Raw genomic sequence first — 14,707 nt, 5'->3', positions numbered from 1 at the left:
AAAATATGTATTTTATCAATAAACATACTCATACCAAGGATGAATAAAGGTTTCATATGTTATATTAGGATACAAAATTTTAAATTGATTTCTACTGCATGAAAGCTTAGATGCTAGCCGAAACGTATGGATTTCAAATAAATAAATTTTTATTGATGTAACGACCGGCTTTTTAACTCAAATTAAACATATTTATATATATATATATAATATATATATATAAATTACTTTAATTACATATGGTCATACAATCTCCAATCCTTGCCTTATGCTAAGAGTATAATACTAATTATGTACAGGGTGTATAATAATGAACCCAATGTAAAGCCAAAACAAGGTCATAGTATAAACAATACTGTAAATATTATGAAAATAATTAGAAAAAACGATTTATTTCATAATGTTTAAAAGTTGGAGCTTTTGTCAACCTGTGACCATTTTTTGGTTATTATGGTTAATGTTATTATTTTTGTTCATTTAAACTATGAAACATAAGTAACATTCCTAAGACAAAAAATAGTTAGAGTAACAACAATACTTCAAGTTTGTTATAATTAAAACTTTTTGTTAAACTATTAATTTAAAATTTTCAAAACTTGTAACCGTCCTTCAAAAGGTTTATCCAGAGGACTGAAAGTATCTTGGCAAAAAATTTGTGCATTGGAGGATTGAAAAATGGTTCAATACTTAACCATTAGTAAAAAAGTAAAAAAAATAAAAACCTAAAAATAACACACAATTTCCTAACGCGTTTCACTTACAATTGGTTCACATGATTCAGTCTCGTTCATTGAGCTAGAGTTAATAAAAAATATCTGAACTGATTGTAGGTTAAATGGGTTAGAAAATTTTGTTATTATTATATAAATAAACGATTCTATTAATATTTTTTTATAATTTCCAGTTCCAACAGATGTGCAACTATTAAAACGCGAACATTTCAACCGGTGGTACTCCCTTAACTCGTACTACATGGCTATGACTTTATCCAGGCTTCCTCTACAACTTTTTGTCTGCGTTGTTTATGTCACGATAACTTACACTTTGTCCGGGCAACCTCTGGAGATTTCTAGGGCGGCAATGTTCCTGTGCACATGCATTCTTTTGGCACTTGTCTCTGAAGCTATGGGTGTTGCTATTGGATCTACCTTAAATGTGATTGTAAGTAAATTTTTTATTTATTGAAAATAACAAATGATCAGATACCTTGAAATTGAGTCAGTCAATTTGTCTGGTATGAGAGATAACAGCAAATATTTTTACATGGAGTCTAACAATTATTATGTATATAAGCATATAAACATATGCATATACAATCTTATATTAGATTATATACACATAAGAATAACAACAGAATTTTTTTACATAAAAAGAATCATTTGAATGTTGTACATGTGTTCATAAATAGTCTTCAGATCATCAGGTCAAAATTTTCGATTATACTTATACAAATTAATTAAACTAGGTGTGCTATCAAAATATCACGAATAATATTATTTTCTGTGACTAAGGAAATTAAAGTTATTATGACAAACATATGATTTAATCATTTATATTGCTAGTAAGCTTTGTTTTTGTTATTTTCTAAAGCTCTTAAGTTTTTGTGCACTTTTATACCTGTATACATTTTTATACATTTTTAACATAGATACTTAATTAAATTCATTTTAAATAAATAGTACAAAAATATGAGGCAATCGCCTTTCAATGCGATACCTTAATTGCAGGTTTACAAAATAATATTTACTCATCTCAATTAACCATACGAAATGATAAATAAATGTGTGATAAATATAATAAATGCATTAGTAGTAAACGATCCAGTGAAATATTCATATAAAAATTTTAATCAAATGAGATAGTAATTAAATGGCAACGATACTTATTGTAAAATTTGGATAGTTAGTATATAAAGTATACTAATATTATTGGATGATTGTATTTTAATAGTTTAACACGATTACTGATTATTTTTATTAATTTACAATTCTAATATTTATGATAATATTATTAATGATTTGAATTACATTTCATGATTTAATATCAAAATTAATACACCATTGGTTATACAGTCTTTGCTCGATCTTTAGGCGTAAATTAATTCCACAAATGAAGAACTAACTAACAAAGAAACATTTCAAGTTTTAAGAATAAACTTATTAATTAATCATTAACATTTTTAGTAATTGATTTAATGACATTATTGAATTTTCTTAAGAAATAAAATGCATATAGTCGATATAAAAATCGGAGTGCATCATTATTCAATGTATCTATGAGCAAATAATTATAATCTATTAATTCAAGAATAAATAAAATAAAATTTTTACAATCAATTTGAATAAGTGTTTTGACATTGAAAAACATATAAATTTTATAATCTAAAAATCTTTATTGGTAATTAAAAAACTTTTTTTTATTTGCTTCATAGTCTGCCTGGTAGACTATGAAGCAAATAAATATTTTAAATAAAATTTAAATATAAATTTTAAATATTTGGCATTTATATTAATTTAATTGGTAGACTCTACCAATTTAATTGTTTTAAATGCCAAATATTTAAAACTAGGTTTGATGTTTTATGAACATATAAGCAAACGAGTAAGTGTATTTATACATTATAAATATTCTAGGGCTTTTTGCAAAGCACTGATTACAGATGAGCTGTTTCTGTATAAAATATTATTATTGAATGTATGTACTTACTTTAACTTTTACTTTTTCGCTTTGTCGTTATGACATCCATATATTTTCATTTGTGTACTATTGTCATCCATAGACTACATCCATATGATGAAAGATACTAAAATCCTTCAAGAGTGTTATTGTAATTTTAGTTCTTTAAAAATAAGGAATAAAGTAAGTTACAAGACTCCTCGCTGTTCTGTCCAGCAGTCTCAGTTAAAAACCGACACAAATATTATAAAAATATTTTATTTATAATTTCAGAATGCCATGTTTGTGGGTCCTTGTGTATCTGTACCCCTAATGCTTTTGGCTGTTTATGGATATGGTTCCGGAACCAACTACATACCCATCCATATAAAAATCGCCATGGCCTTAGATTACATGCGTTATGGAATGGAAGGCCTAATATATGCCACCTATGGAAACGACAGACCCGATCTCATTTGCCCTGAGGAAGAAATCTATTGTCAGTACAAGAAACCAAAATACATCATGCAAGAAATGGGAATGTCAAATGTAACATTTTGGTATGATGCTATGGCTTTGATTATTATATTCATCATGTGCAACTTTTTGTGTTTGTATTTGTTGAAACAAAGATTGAACAGAGGTAAAACCTTTGCGGCATTGTATTATGTGAGGAAATTGATAGAATCGAAAATCAGTTTGACTAGATCCAATAGATGAAATAGGTAAAGGAATGAGAATAGGTATAGAATGTACTTAAGCATAATATGTGATTTATTTGTATAAGGATATTAATGAAATATATTTAAATAATTTTATTATATGTTAGGAATTTTGGCAATATGTAGAACAATCATCAATGAATGTTGCTTTTCGATTAAAATTTGATAACATCTGAACATCCTGACCATTCGCATCTAAAATAGGTCTAACACCTATTGTTATTGACGCTTTTAATATCGAAAATGAACAAGCCAGCATTTTGTAATAATTTTTGTATCATCCTCTATAAATTGAAGTATAAAAACTAATTATAAGACAACAATTTTAAGTAGAATTGTTGTGTAAGATAATCTTCAACTTAAAAACTGAGTTAAAGATCTGATCGCCGCGTCACTTTGTGATTACAAAAAATAAAATAAGTATAGATAAAATTAACATAATTAAAAAATATTAAAATAATGTTTTACATAATCAAATATTCAAATTCTATCAAATTTAATCATATAATATTATAATAATTATTTATGAGTTAGTTATGGTGACGATCTGCAAAAATAGTATGCATGTACGTAGAAGTTGAAAAATAATCATTAAAAATTTTGACATCACAAAACGAATTTTAAATATGATAAACACTTTGGATATCAACATCAATTATCATCTATTTTGTTAGTGTTCCATGTATCATACTTATTTGTAAGTTAATTTTATACAAAAATAATTTTTCGAAATATTATTAATAAGCTTATTTAATTTATATTGATTAGTTCCACATCACATAATATATTTTACGAACATAATTTAATGCAAAATAATAGTTTTATTCTTCAACTGTAAAGTTATTTAATAGTATATTCTACAATCATTTATTATTATTGATTGAATATTTATATTAAATATGTGCGGTGATTTTTTTATTGAAATGAATATGATAAATATACTGTTTATACCAAATGATCTAATAATCATATATTAATTTTAATGTATTAAAATTGTTGTTTCATATATTTATCAATCAAATCACAATTATTAGAATATATCGATAAAATGTGGAGTTATTTAATAATATCATCATAAAAACGAAATGATTGAACATAATGTAAATTTTATAATGAATAATATTGCAATTGAAATAATTATTTTACTATTCATTTTTTTTAAATTTACGACAAAATGGACCAATTTAACAAAAGTTTGAGGAAGTTTGCTGACAAGAAGAATTTTTCTGCAACGAAAAGTGCACCATTTTGTCTATATGTTGAATGATTCCTGCTGCAGGCATCGGAGAAGAAATGAAAAATCTACTAAGGATAGATTACTCCAATCTTTGTAATAATTAGTTAAACAGCGTTTTAAAGCAGTAGAAAAAGTTTACTAATGTTATGTTTTCTAGGCGTTCAAGTCATTCTGAATACTTTGAGACCAAATTTAGAATAACTATATGAGTATGTGAACCTATTTTTGATCTTCCATCGAAGGTATCGGGAAAATGTTTGAACCAATTTCAAAATTTCAACAGCCATGTCGATAATGACTAATTATAAGTTTCTTTATGATTGGAGGAGAGGTATAAAACCTTTCGTCCATGTATTAGCCAAAAATCTTAAACCGATTTTATAAATCCAGCAATAACTCCTTTTTATGTTCCGAGTCGTGTTCATTAGTTTTTGGTAGAGATCGGCCGGTGCTATTCTTTGAAATACATTATTGATTTTTTTCTTTGATTCTGATGATAGTTTTTTATGGATAAAGGATATCCTGGCATATCCTATACCTGTCGGGCTTAAGCCCGAATTGAAGCCTTTTGAATGGATCTCGCTAATGTAAAGATACCTCAAAATGTTCGCCTTCGATTATTGAAGAAATTGGGAGCTTATCTTTGCCAATATTAGCAGATTTTTTTTTTTTTTTATTAAATTGGGAGAATCAGACAGGTTATTTGCAAATATAGTAGATACTTGATAATCCGACACTATTGAAAACCAGAGGGTGTCAGATATTGGAAATAGCGAAAAAATTTCTAGCTAAATTCGCCAAAATTGTCCAGCGCTTCGATCGTTGGTGGTGTCGGATTGTTGGAAGTGTCGGATCAGTCATATTCTACTGTATTTGCTAAACGGTATGTTTCTAGATAAATTCGTGGCTCCATCTAATACAGTTCAGTACAGATGGGGGACTATCGACCGGCTTAGTTATGTGACCGCCACCGCCATACCTTAGTCTCTTTCTCGCTCGTGTGTTATATGCAGTAAACTAGGAAGTGAAGAGCACAGTAATATGAAATGCAGTAACATTGTTCTGTTTGAAATGAAACTGAAATGCTTTGGGGATGAGGGGCTGTGTAGAGGCGTTTTCACACCATATGGTTCATGCCGTAAGAGAAAAAGGTAATATTATAGTCTAGTTCTAGTTGTTTTCCTTGTTTATTGGTGCTGTGATATTGGTCCCAATAATTTTTCCTAATCAATTTTGGTTGGTATGTAGATTTTCTTATTATTTTTAACACAACTAAAAATTTTCTAAAGTGCATTCTCGTATTCTCATTTCTTGTTCACAACAGAAATATTTGTTGTTTTAATTATAGTTATAAGTCATATTAATTATGGTTGTAAAATCCATAGATAAATTCTTAATGATTTAGAAGTTAAAATGCTGTAATTATAACTGGCTTGACCAATAACAAAAAAAAGTGTTTTGGCGAAAATATGTTCTTTATTTGATTCATTAATGGGCTAATTCTGCCGCACAATAGACTTTTCTTACGAACTTAGAATAATTGTTTAAATAAATTGTTTGAATGTTAGTCATATATGTGCGACATGAAAAGTAATATTTTTATAAAAATTTTGGCAAAATATGTTTTATATTTGATTCATTAATGGGCTTATTCTGCCGCAAAATAGACCCAAATTTTTTAACAATTTAGAATAATTTTTTTAAATAAATTGTTACTAAAAGCTGATAAAATGCTATGCATTTGCTAAGCAATCAGAAGTTTTAATATAAAACCTAATCTAGAAATTGCAAAAACGTCAAAAAAACTAATATTATTTTAACTGCACCTTTGTGATGTGTCATAATAAAACTTGAGAGAAGTTCCATTTTATGTGTAAAACGTCGGATCGTTGCAATAACACGTCCAATATGTGAATGTTTCCTATACACACTTTTAGCAGACCTATCTAATAAAGTTACCATGGTCTATGTAGTTTTTTTTTATATTATCGTGGCGGTTAACGTTTTAAGCGTGAGAACTTTAATCAATGCAAATGCAACTATTATTTTAACCCTTTCGACTCGGATGCCGCCGCTCCGGCGGCATAGCCATTTTACCGTTGCGCTCGGATGCCGCCACTCCGGCGGCATGATATGTCTTACCGTTAAGCTCGGATGCCGCCGCTCCGGCGACGACTCGTCGCAAACTAAACTTACATTTAATTTTTTTTATTTTTTAAAAATTAATTTACTATTACATTCATTTATTGATTGATTTATTAATTTTATAAATAAATATATAACAAAATTAATTTAGTAGCTCATGATCCCCATAATTCTAATAAAGATCTGTGCAGAAATGATTTTTTAAACAATATAGCATGGTTTTGAGTGCAATTTTTTTAAATTTTCAAAATTTTCTATTTTATTATCATAATAACAATTTTTAAAAGCAATATAACCACATTTTGAAAAAATCCGATACAAAAAAAAATTCCGAGTTGAGAGATAAGTATAGCACTATAATATTCCGAGCGCAGCGTACCGACTGGCAGTCCGCCTCCCGAGTCGAAAGTGTTAAAACAGAAACATAACAATTGTATGTGTATGTGTATATACTTATATATGTTTATTTATATGTGTATATATATATGTATATATATGTATATATATATATATATATATATATATATATATATATGTTACGGTAAATGTGCACTCTTGGTGAATGTGCACATTAACCAGTGAATGTGCACATTTCCCAAAACGATAGGTAAATGTGGAGTTTTCAAACAATCAACAAAATAAAATAATGGTGTACGTGCGTACTTGGATCGGTCTCATGAACATCTTGCGTATTTGGCGCATGCGCACTAAATAGTTCAGTTCATTGTATATAAATAATCAGTTAATAGTTAACAGTAAATAGTTGAATAGTAAAGTAGTAATATAGTGTATAATGAATAATTAATATTAAATAGTAAATAGTGAATAGTTAATAGTTCAATAGTTATAGGTAAATATTTAATAGTTTAAGAAAAATAGTTAAATAGTAAATAGTTAAATAGTTAATGGTGAATAGTCAATAGTAAATAGTTAATAATGAATAGTGATAACTAAATAGTTTAACAGATAATAGTTAAATAGTAAATAGTTAATAGTTAATAGTGAATAGTGATAACTAAATAGTTTAACAGATAATAGTTAAATATATTAATAGTAAATAGTGAATAGTTAATAGTGATAACTGAATAGTTAAATAGTGAATAATGAATAGTTAATAGGTAAATAGTTAAATAGTAAAATAGTAAATAGTGAAGAGTGATAACTGAATAGTTAATAGTTAATAGTAAATAGTGAATAGTGATAACTGAATAGTTAATAGTGAATAGTGAATAGTGATAACTGAATAGATAATAGTAAATAGTGAATAGTGAATAGTGAATAGTTAATAGTAAATAGATAATAGCAAACAGTGAATAGTAAATATTTAATAGTGAATTAAGAATAGTTTAATAGGTAATAGTTAATAGTTAAATAGTTAATAGTTTATAGTTAATAGTTATTAGATATATTATTAATTGATAAATAGTTAATAGTTAATAGTGAATAATAAATAATGGATATTAATATGCATATGACTAAAATAAATAATATAAATATAAATATAAAATATAAATATAAAATATAAATATAAATATAAATATAAATAAATGAATTAGAATTTCACCCGCACGTGCGTGAGTTGAACTCACATTCGCCAAATGAGCCGGTAAATGTGTACATTCACCGAAATATTCACATTTACCGTAACATATATATATATATATATATATATATATATATATATATATATATATATATATATATATATACAATGATAGGCAATCGAAAGTTAGTTTCAAAATATTTCCTACGTTTATATAAAACTTAATTCAGAGTATTTTTTTGAATAAATCATAAAGATAACAAACTGTATTTATCAGTTTATGATTCTATAATTCTTACAGAACCTAGCACAATCTCAATTTGCTCAAAACAAACATCAAGTGTGAATTGGTCCCCATACCGTCCGTAACCTATCTCACTCTGTCGAGAGAGCGAGAGGTCCATCAGCAGCACCACTGCGCGGTCGTCAGTTCGCCTCACCGCCAGGCCCCGACCGCCAGTCGGAGACCCACTCCGCTTTCTGCCAAAGCGCAACATAACCTGAAAATACCGTGGCGACTCCCAAAGTGAATGTAAAATGCGTGCTAGTCTGTTTTCCGCCGAAATAGAATGATGTCCGTTCCGTTGTTGTTAGTCCGTGATAGGTTATCGTGCGTTGCTGATCGGTCCTATGTCGTTTTCTGAAGTGTTTATAGATAGTGTTGTGTTGATTAAAGAAATTATTTAAAAAAGTTTGTTACTGTTACTAATAAAAAAAGTTTAATTAGTTTTTTGATTGATTATTATAGTGAAAATTTGTGACGTTTCCAAAGTGAAAATTTTTCGAGGAACCATGCGTCGGAACGTCAAAATCGTGCTGCTGTTCTCAATGGCCTGGATGTTTGTCATCGTGTATTATTTACAGACAACGAGGGATGTTAAGGTGCGTACTGGATCAACTCAGAATATTAAGCGAATTTATTTGAATGTTTTGGTAAAATTATGTACGATATAAGGCATGTCTATTTGCAAAAATATTTTTGTATATTTGCAAATTCATTTTTAATTATTGTTACTAAAAGTCAACACAAATTACTAAATAAATTAAAACTGAAGCAAATCTATTCGACTTCTTTTTCAATTATGTTTATAAAAAAAGTTGAGAGTTATATTTATAAAACATAAAAATTCGCAAAAATATTTGCCTCTATAGGTATGTCCTGTTCATTTTCAAATTCAATTTTTAATAATTGACACTAATATTCAAGAAGATTTAGGAAATAATGTGATACTGTTCCTGATTATACAAATAATAATGGTAATGCTCCTGACTGAGAATTTGAATATATTGCAATATTCTTGATGAGTTAAATTTACTCTGCCACATAAAAATTATGAGCAAAATTAAATATTTTGATTTGTATTTAGATTATTACATAATTTCATAAAGTTTCACTAAATGCATCTCTTATTACATATATTTCACCTCTTACATACAAACTAACCATTTACATAGTTTACATAATTTGAAATCTAATTTTACACATACCTAAAAATCTGTATATTATGCTATAATGTTCAATATTTGAAATTAAATTAAATGGTTTAACTAAATTTATTTCTCTGTATAATTCATACAATAAATGATTTCCTTTTCTTGAAATCTAGAGCATAATCAAATTATGTGTTCTAAAGTTCCCACATTCTATTATTTTTGATTCTATCATTTTTATTAAATATTTATTGATATTCATTTTTATTAAATATTCATGGTTACATCTCATTCTATTTATTGTAGTCATAAAGTTTCTATTTTCATCCTTAAATTGAAAAAATCCACCCTTCTTTAACAAAATTTATAGTACACTATATAGTGTATATTTTTAAATATTGATGATTTTTGCTATCAGTGCTCTATTTTTTCAGGTTTTTATTCAAATCTTCATTATGTTGATTTCCGTTTAATGCAGCACCTTTGGCTAATTCATCTGCGTTTTCAGTTCCTACAATTTCTGAATGATCTTTTATACATACTATTATTATATATTTTTTCATTGTTAAATCATAGCAGAATAGCTTAGAGAATTATATGTAATTTTCATTACTGTTTTTCAATTAATAAAGAAACAAAAAAATAAAAAATATTTTTTTCTATGCATCACCTTATTTTAAATTTATACTATTGCTCCATCAAATTTAACGCATTTGTATTTTATCTTTTTCAAATCAAATCAAATTTTATCATATCATAGTTATGATTATTGAACTTCCATTTGAAATAAATACGCGTATATTCCTTGTATCTATCTAATAGGTCGAAATTAAATAAAAATATTTCAATCAAGATTTTATCAGAAATTATTATCATTGAGTTTTTCTGTTTCTGAATAATTCTTTTTGTATGGGAATTTCTACTCTTTTCGACAAATAATTGAATAGGTAAATCGATGATTTGCAAAAAAATAAACAAAGCGATTAAAATTAATTATAGACAATGTCTTAATAAAGAATAATTTTATCAAATCAATATAAGCAAAACACGTGTAGTTTTTTCACTTTTATTCACACTGTTGAGACAAAATGATTTATCGATGTCTTATCTTGGATAATATATTTAATCCCTGCAATCAATTAAGTTTTTAAACATATTATATTGTTTACTTCCTTATTATAATTTATTATTATTATATATATATATATATATATATATATATATATATATTATAGGTATAATGTAATATTGTTCGCCATTAATTACCTTTTTCAATGCAACAATAATTATTATAGTGCACTTATATGAACATTGACGTAGACAGATTGAATTACCAATAAATACTGAACTATTTATAAGTGTTACAATAGAATATTGTTTAGTAGTACTGCCGAAATAATTTTTCCAATATAAAAAGTGCAGGTATAACATTTTTTTTAATTTAAAATGTATTAATAGAAATGTTGCTATCAATACAACCTACTCTTTTTCTTTAAAAAAAGCAATGAAAATTTCATATAATACTATGTGCTTTTCAGCTACAACTTAACTACGAAATATAATAAAATAAAATATATCATGAACAAATGGAAAAATAACTTAATGAATATACATGAAATAATTAAATATCAAAATCACTCCAATAGGTGAAAAAATTACCGATCAAATTTGACAACGATGCTTGACATATAGCGATCATATAACTAGGTACTGTTATGTGTACTGTACTATAAATTAATGTTGTCTAAATATATCAATAGAAAAATTCAGATCAATTTAATCATTTTTCTTATTCATAAATAGCAACCAAAATTACATATAAAAAGAAATAATAAATAGATAAATAAGCACATATAAAATACTTACTAAAGAAAAAATTATGTAATTAAATATACCAGGATCTCCAGTGATGTCCATGAGACACTTCATGAGTGCCGATCAGCATTTGGCACCTGCGTTTGACATATAACTTCGCAATGTTATTTTAGACCTGGTTAATATGAAACCTCCATATAAAATATTAATATAACGCCTATTGCAGTGGAAAAGTTAAAATTGCCATTCCGGCAGTGGCATAGTAATGCTGCATGTTATTATTCTAATGCGTTTACGTGAATGGAATTACGCCGCTGCTGTATTTGACAGGCAGCGCAGAAAGGGTAGGACGTTGTTTACATACTAACGACTGCTAGTATTAAACGAGATTTAATGTCGGGATTAATTCGTTTTAAATATTTACGATAAATAATGAAATGACATAACCAACGTCGGTCTTGCGGAAGACACAGTTACCAGTGATAATATTACGTAGGGTTGGGGGCTAGAACGATTGGACTTGGGTCACAGGTCCTAGGTTTGATCTCGATTCGAGCAGCCTGTTGTCAAGCAGTAGTGACAAAGCTTTTTATTCCGAAATATAGATAGCAATATGTTACCAAGTGCAAATAGTTCTCATCCTGCATTGCTGCATTACTAACTCTTTGGGGACGGCTGTCCACCTGAGTGGACAAACATTCTCTGTGAGGCACAGGCTATTTTATAAACAATGACTCAGTTTGCATCGAAATGTTGAATAAATTACATACATATAGCAGTGATAAACAGTGTTGTATTTTGAAAATAATTTTAAGTTATTTTAGAAGTATTTTTAGCCTTTTTCTTTGCTCTATAGTCTTCTTTTAATATTTGAAACGACCGAGCATTTTTAAACATGGCAAAACGACTGGTAAATTTTGTTGATCAAGCAGTAGTGAAGATGAGTTTCAAATAGACATTCATACAGACAATTTTTACGAAATTACTATTCGCACCGAAGATAGTGATGAATGTGATGATGATATTATCCAACCAATAAAAAGAAGTTTGACAATTCGAAGAAGAGTGGAAAGACATTAACGAATGTGCCAATTCTCCTTCAATAATCGAGTTTGACATACATCAACAAACACCTCGACTACAAATACCAAGCAATATGAGACATCCAATAGATTATTTTACTTTATGTTCTACAAATGAATTATTAGACAATATAATAGAAAAAACAAACCATTATGACTGCAAAAAAATGAACAAATATACTGACTAATCAGTGGCATATTCTAAATGCGAGAGAAAGAAAAAGGGATTGTATTGTTCTGACAGAAAAGCACCAGGCGGAAGGCGACAAACAACATTTTATTGTAAAACATGTCAAAATCAACCAGCTATGCATTTTTGAAATTGTTTCGAACGTCACCATTCTTTATAAAATGGTCAAAAATAAATTAATATTATAAATGTATGTCCTTCAATGACCTCAAATTTTTATCAAACAAATTGCATAACATACCCAATGAAATCAAGTCTACAGCCGGTACAGTAGATTGTTTTGGAATCGGTGCCGTCCCGTAAGTGTTAAAATATTTGTCATAGGGCAAAAATTGTAATAATTAAGTATCACATACAGATATTAGTTAACTGTTTGGGTTGCCATCTGTAGAACCGATGTAGTACTAAGGGGGCCCATTAATCACATGATCGCTTTTTAAGGATTTTTGGACCTTTTCCTCCCCCTTGATGATACTTGGTGATATTTAAGATTACTCTCCCTCCCCCGGCAAACCATCACCGTGTATTTTCAGTACCTAGAAAAAAATGTTATTTTTCAAAACATCTTTGAAAAATCTCGAATTATTTTAAAATTTATACACGTTATATTTTACTAGACCTTTTCCTCACTCTACGAGATTATTTGTAAATTTTTGTCGAACTGCCCCCTAAGTCAATTTAGCCTAACTGGTCATAGTACTCTTAAGTTCTAATTGCTATTCAAAAATCAACAAAAAAACCATAATCATTTCCAATTAATGCATTTTTTTTTATTTAATTACAGTTTAATTTAACCTAAGGTGTTTTTTTCGTACGATTTTGAGTATTCTTAATCATAATGATATAAGTTTTTATCTGTTGATATATATATGCGGAGTTAATTACAGTTTCTGTATCTTAAAGAAAGTTCATCCAATACGAGTTTCGAGTATTTTAAGCACCATATTAAAATTTCACTAAAATTAAACATTTCATTCTATAAATTCGATAAGTACTATGTTTACAAGTGATTTTAGTGATTTCGCTTGTTACACGCCGGCTAATTACAGGAATCGGGGTCAGGCACCTTGCTCGCGAAATCTACTTTCGCAAAATGCATATGATAATATCATCAATTAGCATCGGCATTCGAGTTGTCGATAAAGATGATTGTAAAAAATTATCACTACCGGGCTTTCGACAAATGATATTTATCATGTAATTTGTGCGTATTTGTAAGTAGGTGACAACTATTTAAATGCAAATAAAAATTGTATGGAATGGTTTAGTTTTAACACTTTCAGGACGGCACCGATTTAAAAACAATCTACTTTACCGGCTGTAAACTTGATTTCATTGTGTATGTTATGCAATTTGTATGATAAAAATTTGTGGTCATTGAAAGACATACATTTTTAATATTAATTTATTTTTGATCATTTTATAAAGAATGGTGACAATTTCCAAAATGCATGGCTGGTTGATTTTGACATGTTTTACAATAAAATGTTGTTCGCCGCCTTCCTCCTGGTGCTTTTCTGTCAGAACCTTTTTTTTAGAATTTAGAATATGCCACTGATCAGTCAGTATATTTGGTCATTTTTTTGCTGCCATAATAGTTTAATTTTTCTATTATATTGTCTAATAATTCATTTATAAAATATAAAGTAAAATAATCTATTGGATGTCTTATATTGCTTGGTATTTGTAGTCGGAGTTTTTGTTGATGTATGCCAAACTCGATTATTGAAGGAGAATCGGCACATTCGCTAATGTCTTCCCGCTCTTCATTTATTTTGTCGAACTTCTTCTTTTTGTTGGTTGGATAATATCATCATCACATTCATCACTATCATGGGTGCGAATAGTAATTTCGTAAAATTTGTCAGTATTAATGTCTATTTGAAA

At 27.9% G+C, this 14,707-nt stretch overlaps 2 protein-coding genes across 2 annotated transcripts in view; both read left to right on the top strand.

Moving 5' to 3' along the window:
* LOC113385903 (ATP-binding cassette sub-family G member 4-like) overlaps nucleotides 1-3,385 on the top strand; it is a 33,265-nt gene extending 29,880 nt beyond the window's left edge. Inside the window, exons 8-9 of the mRNA XM_026623725.1 lie at nucleotides 905-1,161; nucleotides 2,950-3,385. Of these exons, the coding sequence (XP_026479510.1) occupies nucleotides 905-1,161; nucleotides 2,950-3,375 (683 nt within the window). The 3' untranslated portion in view covers nucleotides 3,376-3,385. The remainder of the gene's footprint in view (nucleotides 1-904; nucleotides 1,162-2,949) is intronic.
* Nucleotides 3,386-8,971: 5,586 nt separating this feature from the next.
* The window catches only part of LOC113387006 (polypeptide N-acetylgalactosaminyltransferase 2), a 723,548-nt gene continuing 717,812 nt past the window's right edge, over nucleotides 8,972-14,707 (top strand). The window contains exon 1 of the mRNA XM_026624766.1: nucleotides 8,972-9,184. Coding sequence (XP_026480551.1) covers nucleotides 9,095-9,184 — 90 coding nt within the window. The 5' untranslated portion in view covers nucleotides 8,972-9,094. The remainder of the gene's footprint in view (nucleotides 9,185-14,707) is intronic.

This window comes from Ctenocephalides felis, unplaced genomic scaffold, assembly GCF_003426905.1.
Source record: "Ctenocephalides felis isolate EL2017-DRISC unplaced genomic scaffold, ASM342690v1 CF-g0.4_SCAFFOLD_03571, whole genome shotgun sequence".
Classification (NCBI taxonomy): Eukaryota; Metazoa; Arthropoda; class Insecta; order Siphonaptera; family Pulicidae; genus Ctenocephalides; species Ctenocephalides felis.
Note: the sequence above shows the minus strand (reverse complement) of the source record. Positions and strands in the feature narration are given on the sequence as shown.